The 13,192-nt window shown below is 43.2% G+C and overlaps 1 protein-coding gene across 8 annotated transcripts in view; it reads right to left on the reverse strand.

Moving 5' to 3' along the window:
- Positions 1–13,192, reverse strand: part of RGS6 (regulator of G protein signaling 6) — a 589,735-nt gene that overhangs the window by 70,361 nt on the left and 506,182 nt on the right. For all 8 annotated transcript variants that reach the window (XM_079914441.1, XM_079914443.1, XM_079914442.1 and 5 more), the window contains exon 14: positions 1,359–1,484. In XM_079914441.1, coding sequence (XP_079770567.1) covers positions 1,359–1,484 — 126 coding nt within the window. The remainder of the gene's footprint in view (positions 1–1,358; positions 1,485–13,192) is intronic.

The following is a 13,192-nucleotide window of genomic DNA, read 5'->3' on the forward strand; positions in this document are numbered from 1 at the left end:
AGAATGGCCCCCGCTTGCCACAACTAGAGAAAACCCTCGCACAGAAACGAAGACCCAACACAGCCAAAAATAAAAAAAATGAATACATTAAAAGAAGGCTCAACGTTTAAAAAAAAAAAAGGTTCTTAGAGTTTACACTCATTTATATTCATTTAATGACTTAAGAGTTTCTTGTGTCTTTTCCTCAAGGACCTACAAAGTCGTTGCAGGCAAAGATCACGCATCTTGACTTTCTCGCATCCCTTAGCAGACTCTTGGGGGCCGGGTACAGGATAGGTGTGTAATAAACATCATTTGATGGACGTACGGGACCGACATGGTCTCTAACCCTAAATAAATAACATGGAGTTTGCACATTGACACTGGAGCAGACAGTCCTTTGCCCACAGCATATGCTCTTTTTAAAGTAAAAAAATAAAAAAATTTATAAAGCCACTCTTTGGAAAAATGCCATTGGAAGATGGGAATTAAACTTGTATATAAAAGAGAGCTTGGGGCCAAGAAAACACTGAGATTTCCATCTAATCCACTGAGAAGCCAGCACTTGGCTAAGATCAGTAAGGGTCTTAGATAAGTCACATTTTCTATGTGTCTCTGTTTCGACATCTAATACACTGAAAGCCTGTAAACCACCTTACCAGATTTTTCATGACCATGATATCTGCCCCTTTTAATGTGCTCCCTCTCCTTTCACTTACAATGGGCCCCATGTTTTGAAAGTTTTCATTTTTTCTACTAAACAGTAACTGTAAGCACATTAGACGTTTCCCCTCATCTTGATTAGTCGTAGCCCAATAGAAACAACCAGATGTTCTCAAGGGCATCAAGTGACAAAAGTAACCACTACACGAAGTTGCTAGAATTCCTCCCAAAAGGAAAAGCATGTTTTAATTAGCTTTTACAGTTGTGTCTCCAGGTCTTGAATGATATTTACTTTGGCTTTCTGAAATGAGCCCGCTGACCATTCTTTCTTCTGGTTAGCCTGTCCAGTATTCAGGACCCTGGACTGGGAAGTTTTGAAGGGGATGGTCTCTGAACTGCCTTTCCACTGTGGATTTCCATGGTTTTATGGTTTTAGTTAATGGACAGCGTCATTAAATCCATTTGACCATTGACTTATCATTGGAGACATGTTTCCAATAACTTGAAAACAAGACATCTGGACTTAAAGCACAACAAATGCTGGTATTGGTCAGTGCTAATCTGCACATAAAGTTTGTTCTCTGTGTCAACCTCAGCCAGATTAACTGGAATTGGAATCTGAACCATAACATCTGATGGACAAAGGGAGGTGGAAAGAGGGATGCAAATTTCTTCATATACACTCTGCACACAACTCAAACCTTGGAGAGATTTACCTGAGGTTTTCGGAACTGAATTCCGACTCCAGAAATCGTAGAAACTGGTCCCGCCCCACCTGGTCCTTCAATATCTCGTCGAAAGAGAAGCCCCATCTCTTTACTCGGTGCTGGCTGGGCTCTTTGCTTTGGGAGGGGGAACAAAGGTTTAAAAGGTGATCAATACCAGGCAAAAATCTGTGTCATATTCTCTTCAGCAACTCAAATTTATTTTGCTGCCACGGGCCAAAGGGAAATGTCTCATATTTAAGGGACAGATTCCATAAAACCTGCACAAATCCCAAATGCAGACTTTTGTGCACCAGCACTAGCCAGCAGTGAAAAGTCTCTTTAAAGAAGGTATTTGAAGGGGGCCACATTTAACTGACGGTCACCAGGATGCCCGCCAAGTGGCTGCTCTACAGGAACTACAACAACCCCACTGACTCGGCTTCCCTGGGCCACTCCTGTCAGTTCTAAGTCCAACTCTTAAGGCCATCATTTTTTTCACTTAAAAAAAAATAAAGAGGATGCCTTGTGAATCTGACCTTTCATCAAAGGTGTAGCCCCCCCCCCCCGCCCCTTCCTCAACCCACAGGGGAAAAACAGAGTCCAGTTTAGATCCAGTCGGTCAGAAATGCATCCACTCATCCAGGATAAACCTTATTCAGTTGTTTAGAAGCAGATGCTGATGACGGCCTAGGTGTTGTTCCCAGCACTTCACATCTGTTAATTCACTGAGTCCTTGAAACTACTCTGAAAAAGGTACTAGTATTGTCCCCATTTTGCAGATAGGGAAACTGAGGCCTAGTGACAATTTGCCCAAAGACACACTAGGAAGGGATGGAGTGGAGACTCTAGGTCAGACGGTGTGGCTCCGGAGTGCAGCTCTTAGCTCTGCTGTGCTACCTCACACCCATGGGACCCTCTCCAAACCAAAGCATGGGGGAGAGGGGGATGGGGAATTGGTCTTATTCATTTTGTGTTGGAAGATGAGAATATTTCCTTCAGCTTCTGTCCTTTCCATTTACAGTTCACTTGCTGTATTTATTCCTCTGACTCCTTCTAGCAGCAATAGGGTGCTAGGTCACAAGCTACACACTGCCATCTCCCTCTCACACGGTGGTCTGTGGACCAGCAGTGGAATCTCAGGCCCCACCTCAGACACGTGGAATTGGAATCCACAGCTTAACAAGATCCCTGGGTGACTTAAGTGCACATTAAACTCTGAGAAGCACTGGCCTAGCAATATTTATTTCCCCTCTTTTTTTGATATTCATTGATAAATTGATGTTTAATTTATGTCCAAAAAGAAGAGGAGGTTTGCAAGAATACAATTACTAAAACAAAACAATAACAAAAACCCAAAACTCTTAAATATAATAATAAGAACAAGTGATGACAAGTCATGGTAGGGGATGATTATTATACCAGAAAATCTAGGCTAGGGAAACTGCTGCAAGTGAACAAAAAAGTTTTGAGAGCTTCCTTGGAGCCAGGACAAAAAGAGATTTGAATGGATTACATAACTCTCAACATTCGAAAGAGCTAGCTTATGTTCGCCAGTAAAGACAACTTTTGCTCTGGTATTGAATTATAAGAGGAATTATCTCACAAGTCTTTAACATAAGAGGCACTGAAACACAATAAATGATGTTTCTGATACTTTTCTTACAACAAAAAGTGCAGGAAACTTTTACATACAGCTACTTTCAACAAAAGCCAGAAGCATAATTTTAAATTCTAGGGTGTGGTGAAGTTATTTTTATGGAGAGCCAAATAATGAAGTACATAGTTTCATTGTCATCCGGCTTGATACAAGAAAATTATAGAAACTGGAGGAGAAAATAGCATAATATTCCATTCATTTTCAATGGTCGCACTCAGGCTTTTTGCAGGAGCTCAACAGTAGCTGTCTCTCCGCTCCCCACAACCAAATTTGGGTTATTCTCCCAATGCAGCTCTGTTGCCAAGGACAGAAGGTGGAGATAGAAAGTGTGTAGGTGTGGAATGAAAGCTAGCCACATTGGTTCGCAAAGGCTCCTGCCCACAGGGCTCAGAATCACTGCACAGTAGCATCAACAAATGATGCAAGGAAGGTACATTTCATCTGCAAACACGAGTGCTGTGAGCGCTGCTCTGTAGTGTAGGGTACAGTGATCACATCCAAGTATTCCCCCTCTTTTTAAAAATGGACACAAACTTTTTCTTATCTCTAACAGACATTAAGTGAATAAAATGATGTTTCTTTGTGTTATGGAGTTGACATATTCTCAATATTTATCTCAGGAGACTACACTTAGTAAAAAAGGGGAAGAGAGCACATGTGTGGAAGGGTTTGGAAAACAAATAGCTCTAGACCAGTGCTACCTGATAGAACTTTCTGCGATGATGGAAGGATTCCATATCTGTGTTCCAATATGGTAGCCACCAGCCACATGTGGCTATTGAGTCCTTGAAATGTGGCTAGTGTGACTGAGGAACTGAATTTTAAATTTTACTTAATTTTAAATAATTACAGCTTAAATTTAAGGGGCTACATGTGGCTAGTGGCTACTGTATTGGAAATCATAGTTCTGGAATGAAGTGATTCAAACCCATCTCTTCTATTTCTGCACCGTTAGGTGTAATCATTATCTGCAGGATCTTCTAATTCTGGGGCTTGTCCTCAGGGCTTGGGGAGGCTCTTGCGAATCTCTAGGGATAGCTCAATAGGGTGACAGTGGAAGACTAAGCCTACCAGGTCAAACAATGGGGAATTCCATGAAAGATCTCTTCCAAAGTGCCAGGCTGGGCCTTCTGCAACGAGCCAAGAAGACAGATCCTGAATTCTCTCAAACTCAAGCCACAGAACCAATCAAATTCAGTAGCTTTCCAGGGCACAAAAAAATGCTGTTAATAGAGAAATTCCCCCTGGGGTTGAGGCTAGCAGCAAATATAGGACCCAGAGAGTTGCAGGAAAGCATCTCTTTCTGCCAGTGTCATGCTGTGACCTGGAATGGGCTCAGCTATCTGCTCTTTGCCACCAAAGTTGCAGGGCTCTGCAGGGATGGTGCTGGTGGCAGCTGCACCCCAATCGAAGGCTGTGCCCAGAGAGCCAGGTGTGGAAAGTTGCTTGGTCACTGCAGTGACTGCCTTATGGACACACACCTACCACTAGTGTCACCACTTTCTGGTACCCAAGCAGCGAGACCGCATTCATCCTGCCGGGTTCCTTGGTGGTGGCAGGAGTGGGATAAGGGCCATTTTGAGGGTAAGCCAGAAAGCTTGGGGTGTCACAGTAGAGGCAGAATCGGAGGCCTAGGACAGAGGTCGGGACATCCAGAAAGCTGCAAGCTCAGCCTTCAGCAGAAACAAGGAGGTCTGGAGAAACAGGATACCCTGGTGTGGTAGTTTCCTAGGGTGGCCACAACGAAGTACCAACAAACTGGGTGGCTTAAAATAGAAATTTATTCTCTCACAGTTCTGGAGGCTAGAAATCTGAAATCAAGGTGTTAACTGGGCCGCTCTCTCTCTGAAGGCTCTAGGGGAGAATATGTTCCATGCCTTCCTCTTAGCTTCTGATGTTGCCAGCAATCCTTGGCATTCCTTGGCTTGCTCATACATTACTCCAGTCTCTGCCTCCATTATCACATGGTGTTCTCCCTCTGTATCTGGTTTTTCATTAGACATTTACTGTGTGTGTGCCTGTGTCTTTGTTTTCTCTTTTTATAAAGACACCAGTCATATGGATTAAGAGCTTACTCTACCCGAGGATGACCTTGTCATCTTAACTAATTGCATCTTTAATGGTCCTGTTTCAAATAAAGTCACATTCTGGGATTGTGAATTTTTAGGTGACGTTATTCAAACTAGTACATCTGGGTTCTTTCAATTATCCATTATTCACAATCCTATTTCTGTATCTGGACACTTCACATCTGCTCCTTTTCTTCTAGAACATCTGGTCATTGGGATCTATTCTATTAAAAGCTTCTTGGATACAACTTTTCTATATTTGTCTTTCTTGTATCGGTTATTTCCAAGCAACGTCCCTTTTAAGGTTTAAGATCAGATTTGAACATATTGCTACCACAGAATGGTCTCTGCAGTTATAAAATAATTCTGAAAAGTAAAATATCTCTGAACATCCATCCCCAGGTGACCAGGTCAATAATTTTCCCTTGGCCCAACTCAAACAAATAATCCATGGAACTCACAGCTCCTTTATTTCCATCCATGGTGTAGGAAGGCTTCCTTATGACATATTTCTAATTATGGTTTTATACCATCATTTAGCTTCTTAAGGGTTTATGTCATTGTCTCTCCAGGCTATCTTGTGAGCTCTCTGATGGAAGAGATCACATATCACGTGTCTTTGTATTCATCATAGTGCTTTTCACACAGCAAGTATTTAACGCTAAGAGGAAATCAATAGGATGTGTATAATGATGTGGATGGTGTGACCTTATACTGACAGTATTTTCTAATCGCTAGCTGGATGCTTTTTTCTAACTCTAATTTCTCTTCTGTGTCCATTGATCCTCATCAAATTCTGCCTCCCAGTGAGCGGCCCAAACCAACATATAGCAAAGACAGGTGGCTCTCCAAGGGAGTCTGTCATTCCAGTTGATCTCCCAACTAAAGAGCATGGAGGAAATCTCCCAAACTGAGAACAAGAAAGCCAGATTCACAAGAAGCAGCTATCTATAAAAACACTCAGCTATCTTCAAAAGATATTTGAGTTATCAGAAAAATTATGATACAAGGGATTGTTCCTTGACCCCATCTCAGGACCAGGGCGGTTGAAGGAACAATTGCAATTTTATTTAATGCCCCAAGAAAACCTGAGGGTCCTAAATACTTCAATGGGGAGTGGTCCTATTATTTGTTGCTGTGTAACAAACCATCTTCAAACTCAGTGGCTTAAAACAACAATTTATTCTTCTCTCTCAGTATCCCATGGGTTGACTGGGCTCAGCTGGGTGGTTCTCACTTGGGGTCTCTCAAGAGGTTGTAGTTGGATAGCAGCTGGGGTGGTGTCATCTGAAGGCTGGACTGGGTTGGACATCCACAATGGCTCATCACATGGCAGATGATGCTGGGTGTTGGCCAGGAGCTCAGCTGAGGCTATCAACCTCACGGTCTCCCTAATGGTTTGGGTTTCTCACGGCTTGGCCAACAGGTTCTAAGAAGGAGTGTCTTAAATGACCAAGGGCTGCTTTATGACCATTTTCTCAGAATGTTACTTCTGTCATACTCTGTTGGTTAAATAAGGCACCAAGGCCAGCCCAGATAAAAAGAGCAGGAGGTGTCCCATCCTGATGTTAGCAGCAGCCCAGGCATACCAAGAGAGAAGGCACCGACGGGGCCATATTCGGAGACTGACTGCCACAGTGAAGGAACTTGACTAATATCCTGGATGAACAGTTCTATTAAACTTGCTGGGCACGGGCAGCTCAGGGACGGTCTCTGCCTCTCAGCAGGTCAGGCTAGTTGGGAGTGGATGCCATTGGCCAAGCAGGATGAGCCGGCTTCCTTGTAGCTCTTTGCTCATGCACCTTTGCCCAGCATAGAGAGAAAGCCAAACGTATATCATGTGGTGAGAGCAAATCATGAACCACAATCCTGCAGGCAATGCCAGGTTCTTGTTAGATCCACTATCTGGCTGATGGCATATTCAGGAATACTTCCCAGAGACACTCTCCTGGTGGTGTTTAGACTACAGAGCTCTCTCCAACTGAGATCTGGCAATCTGGGGCTTTTTTTCCCTCAATGACGAGCCCTGGCAATCACTACTTTCTTTATCAAACCTTGATTTCTCAGAATTTCCATGAGATGGACTTGAGGCGCATCCTTTAAAAGGGCAGCCTTGTATTGCCCTCTGAACATGCCCTTTCTCATTCTTGGATTTCTAGATCTAAACGTTTGTCTGAGAAGGAGACAGGATTAAAGCACAATTTTCTATTATTTATGGTACAAGGTGCATCATCCTGCCAATGATTCTGTTAAACCCTGTCACCATCTTCCACTGGGTTGTCTGAAACCTCCACAAGGCAGAGACAGCATGTCCATCTCTGTGGAATCCAGACGTTCTCTGCGATGCCCTCCGCCCTGGACATAGTAAAGAGTCTGTACCCATTTGCTCATGCCCAGTAGAAATCACAGCCCACCTCAGATGAACACGAAGTCCCAAGGGACTCCTGCTCTCTCCCATGCTGCCTTGACTCTTCCACACACCTTCACCCATCTTCACCAAAAACCTCCTTCACACAGTGTTTGGGAGGGTAGAGCCTTTACTGAAATTGGAGGGTCTTGAGAAGGGGGTACACATTGCCCCATCCAGCCGAAGGCAATTTAAAAAAATCACTGAGTCTATGCCCCAAGCGACATTAATGTCCTTTGCCAAATGAGGAGGAATCCTGAGGCCGGGAGGTAAGATACCACGTTTATTCACCTCGCTACATGAGTATCTTGAGAGACCTTCTTGCTCAGAAGGCAGCACATAGTAGGTTCACAATACTATTTGTTGAATTAAACTGAAACTGAGAAGAAATAACCTTTGATTATTTTACTGGTCATGTTCAGCCTTTCTTTCACGGACAAAGGCTGTTTCATCTTTAGACTGAACCAGGATGTTGGCACTGATCCCCGACTCCGTGTCACCAAAGGCAGGTACCCAACCACTGCCAGCATCTGACTGGGTGGGAATGTCCTACTGGGAGAAGAAATTGGGCCTCACAGCTTCTCTTCATTTTCACTTGTATCTAAATAACTTGACTCTGCTTGAAGGTAGACAGAACACTGCAGGTGTTAGGTCAGGTGTTATGATTAGAGTAGAAGCCTGAGCAGTAAGAACAGAGCCAGAGCCTAGTTGTGGGGGCAGCTCATCCCTTGGGGACCAAGCTGACAGGTTGGGATAAACCAACAGGCCAGATGACTGCCATTTTCCCAAGCTATCACATGTTTTATTGCTGACTTTCAAGAAAGAAGGAGGAAATCCTGGTGTCATCATGGTGAATTCAATTCATGCACTTACCTCTCCTCCTTTCCCAAATACCAACGAAATGTCCAACAGAATGGTCACTTCTCCACCTATCCTCCATCCAACCTATACCTTTTGAGTACCTACTATGTGCCAGACAGGGGTCAAGGCACTAAAATAATTTTAAGTCTTATCTAGAAAGAGAACCAGGGGGAGGATGGGATATAGAGTGACTGGATGGATGGGGTGACCACTACAGATTGAGTGGTCATAGAAGACCTTTCTTCTTTTTTTACATATACATGCATCTATTCTTCTTCAAATTCTTTTTCCATTTAGGAGAAGACCTTTGTGAGGAAGGGACACCAATGCTGAGTGAGACTTGAATGAGAAGGGAAGTCAGCTGTGTGAGGGTCTGCGGAAGTGGTCCAGGAAGAGGGAACAGGCAAGAGCCTGGAGTTCCATGAAATACTAAAAAACAAGACAAAACATAGTGTGTAGAGGCAAAGAAATTTCCTACCAGCAGATGACAAACGCTGAGGAATTTCGTAAAGGTATGAAGCAGTTGGACTCACGGAACTGGTGACAAAGCTGATTGAGGGCCGCCTATGCTTCTAGTGGGGCCATCTGGAAATAAAGTAACTTAGTGTCCCCAGCATAAGTCTGGGAAAACCCCAAGCCCTGGGCAGCAGGACTGGACGTAGAGGCAGTTGGTGGGCACTGAACAGGGGACACAGGGAATAAACTCAGAAATATGGGACACAGGCTCCCTGGGGCAGAGAGGGTCTCCTAAGTAAAGGGGGGTGTTTTCTGGCCAGCTTCTCATGTGGGCAGTAAAGCCAGAGGGTGGTGCCTCTGTAACCTAGGGGTGGTACCTCTGTAACCTAGGGGTGGTACCTCTGTAACCTAGGGGTGGTACAGCAAATATGGATGGGAAAAACATCTCAGCAAGGCAGGGAGACTTCGAAAGATGCTGAGGTTTTCCCCTACTTCTCATAGGTTTCTGCAGATCTATCTGGGTGTCCCTAAGATCCCTCAGCAGAAGGGAGAAAGGGTGGCCTTCTTGGGAAGCACCACGGAGAGGAAACTGAAGAACTTCAGAAAACCAATCAGGGCCTGAAACACAGTAGCACGCTTGGCTGCAGGGACGTTGGGCTAAGGAAAGTTGGGGCTCAACCACCCACGGACCCCTGCAGCCACCCATCCCACTTCCAGGGAGGACCCAGTCTTTCAGTCTGTTCTTGGACCATATGTCCAGAACCCAGAGGAGAACCCCGCCGATTTACCTGTGCCCTCCTCCCATTAATACACTCAGGTGAGGCCGTACAGCCACGTGACCAGAGGAGAGCCTGCCCCAGGTCAGGGGAACTCAGGAGCCACACCAGGATTTCTCAACCTGTGCTGTGCCTCAGAATCACTCAGAAGGCTTGCTAAAAATATAGGCACCCAGAACCACCCTGGGGCATCTGTATTTGAATGAGCACCTGCAGGTGATTCTGATGTACCCCGTGGTTTGAGAACCAGCCTCCCAAACAATTATTGAGGGAACCTCATCAGCTACTGGTATAGTCCATCTGGACCAGGGCTGTACATTAGCATAAAAGTAAGAAAAAAACGCCCCACTGCCAGAAATTCTGACTTAATTGACCTCGGGACGGGACTGGACATTGGTATTTTTTAAAATAAGCTCTCCAGGTGGTTCTAATGTATGGCAAAAGTTGCAAGTCAAGACCTTCATTTATGAAAACCAGCAGTACCCCAAATTTCTGGGTCTCTGAAAGGATTGATCTGCTCTGAACAGTGATTGGAGTAATGAGACAATGAACAGAAACAATGATTCTCTGATCGATGATACCCTGTGAAATAGACTAAGTGGTAGAAATAGAGGGAAGATATGAAAAAACATCTGTATCCCATCCTCAGGGCGATTCAAGAGGATAAACATCACTAGAACAGAGCAGGCTACTAAGAACAAGTAGTCCAAGAAATATTACAGATTCTTGGAAATAAAAAGCACGGTTGTCAACCACTCTTCTCAACACTTCATAGGAAAAGAAAAACTCATTAAAGTATAAAATCACAGAATGGACACCATTGAAACTGGTGACTCTGAAGAGTAATTCAAGGAATTCTATCCTTGAATATAGAATAAAAAGACAAAGAGATGGAAAAATAGTAGAGAAAAGAGATAGGGCTGCTACACCCCACATGACCAGAATTCCTACAAAAGGATTTCCTGAAAAGAGAGGGGAGAATGGAGAAAAGTGTAGCAATAATTGAAAGAAAGAAAGGAAGGAAGGAAGAAGGAAGAAGGAAGGAAGCAAGGAAGGAAGCAAGGAAGGGAGGAAGGAAGGAAGGAAGCAAGGAAGGAAGCAAGGAAGGGAGGAAGAAAGGAAGGAAGGAAGGAAGGGGACCCAAGTTAAAGAAAGATTTAAGTTCTTGGATCCGATCAAAGGGACTACCGAGGGCATGTCAGAAATATTAGAAAGAAGATACCCATCTACATACTATATTCTTTTAATGTTGATTGAGAAATATGTCTCAAAGTGTTAGTTTCAAATATATCAGGTTGGGACTTCCCTGGTGGCGTAGTGGTTAAGAATCCGCCTGCCAATGCAGGCGACATGGGTTTGATTCCTGGTCCGGGAAGATCCCACATGCTGCAGAGCAACTAAGCCCATGCGCCACAACTACTGAGCCTGTGCTCTAGAGTCCGTGTGCCACAACTACTGAAGCCTGTGTACCTAGAGCCCGTGCTCTGTCACAAGAGAAGCCACCGCAACGAGAAGCCCATGCACCGCAGTGAAGAGTAGCCCCCGCTTGCCACAACTAGAGAAAACCCACACGCAGCAACGAACACCCAACGCAGACAAAAATAATGATTTTAAAAAAGAAGTATATATATCTATATCTATATCTATATATATCTATATATCTATATATCAGGTTAACAAAGCTCTGGGGAAGAACGGGATTTGGAGGAGGTAAAGAAAAACTTCTAGTTTTCATTTTTTATACTTCATTATTATTTGCTTGAAGCAATGACATTTTAAAATAAACCCCTTAAAAGTATGACTAGACTAGAAACTAGAGTAACAAAAACTAATACAAAACTTGATTAATAAAGCAAAAGTCAAGGAAGAGAAACAGAAACAAGAAGAAAAATTAGATTCAGAAAACATAAACTATCAGGAAAAAGATTAACTATATGATCCGAGTAAATGTGACTGTTTTCTATCCCAAAGTCTAAGGCAAAACATACTAGAAAAATGGGCAAAAAACACAAAAACAGGCAAGCCACGAAAGAAAAATGAGTATCTAGTAATCACGAGAAAAGATTCTCAAGTATGTTAACAAAGAAGTAAAAGTAAAATATTTTTATTTTCATCTGTCAGATTTGCAGAGATAAAAAAACTTGATAATGCTTGGGTTGGTAAGGATGTGGGGAAATGGGCACTTTTAAGCTGAGGGCATGAAAAAGGTTGTTATTGTTTTGCTCCAGGGGAATCTAGCCATATGAACTAAAATTAAAATATGCATACCATTCTTAGCAATTCCAACACTGGACATTTATCCTGAAGAAATAATTGGACTTGTACATAAGGATGTTCCTTGTATCACTGTTTATGTTAACAACAACAAAAGGTTATAACCTAAATATTTTTTTTCCCAAACAGTGACAAACTTTATCATGGGGGGTTCCCACATGGGATCCCACCCTCTTAAATAAAAAGGTGCACAGAAAAGAAGGGATTTAGAAACCTTTGTACGATACCTACATCCTGGGCCCCAGGGCGAGAAGGGGGCAATTGCTGGGTGGGCTGCAGGGGTGGAGGCAGGGCACTTGCCACCTGCATGCCCACATCCGCCCTGAGCATGAGGGTGAGGGAGAGATGCTCTGGGAGGGACGAGGGCGCTCCCAAGTTTGGGGCAAGATGGCTGCGGGCGAAGTGTTATGACCTGGGCATTAGTTAAATAAATTACACTACAATTATGTAAGTGGACATGATGTAACTATTAAAAAGCATAGGCGGATCTATACGTGTTTACCTGGAAAGATTGCCATGGTATATTGTTAATTAAAAAATTACGGGACAATGTATATGTAAAGGACCTATTTATCCAAAAGAATATGATATTGTATATACAAATAGATCTAAAGGGATAGACAGTGAGTCAAAGGTTTTCACTCTTCCTTAGTTCATGGTGCTCTTAATGTCTCACTAAGTTTTTCATGGAGCCCCTGGGCCAAAACAACAACAAAAACCTTAACAGTTTTTTTTTTTTTCCTTAAAAAGTCAAAGAGCGTAATACGTATCTATGTCCTAACAACTTAATAGCTATTTGAAATACATATAAATTGAAAGAAAAAATAATATGTTTACTTCATTCCTAATGACCGCGTGTGTGCTGTGGAGTACTGCACATCTTCTCAAACTTTGGAATCAGACTGGACCTGCCCCCTCATTTCCTAGTCCATGTTGATTTTTGTCCAGTACTTGCTTTTTATCACAACAACTGCCCTGAAAACCCAGATTTGCAAAGATATGACATCACTGGAAGGAACGTAATGTGATCTAATGTTGAGAATGGTGAACGACCATAAGCTAATCGTCTACACAGTATCTGACATGGGTTGAACACCACTATGTTTCCCTCAAAGATTTAGAATGTCCCGTGGGAACCCTGTTGAGTTCCCTGCAGCAGCCTAGAGTGCCCTGGTGCAGTTTGGGAATCATGGCATTAGACTATTAACAAAGGCTCCTTCTGGAAAATGAGATTGGGCTGGAGGGAGAAAGAGTTTGCTTTGTAATGCCCATCTGGACAGTTTGAACTTTTTATAAGAAGCGTCTATGACTTCTATTATTTCTTATAAGGTTTTCCATTTTAA

This window comes from Stenella coeruleoalba, assembly GCF_951394435.1.
Source record: "Stenella coeruleoalba genome assembly, chromosome: 2".
NCBI classification, from domain to species: Eukaryota; Metazoa; Chordata; class Mammalia; order Artiodactyla; family Delphinidae; genus Stenella; species Stenella coeruleoalba.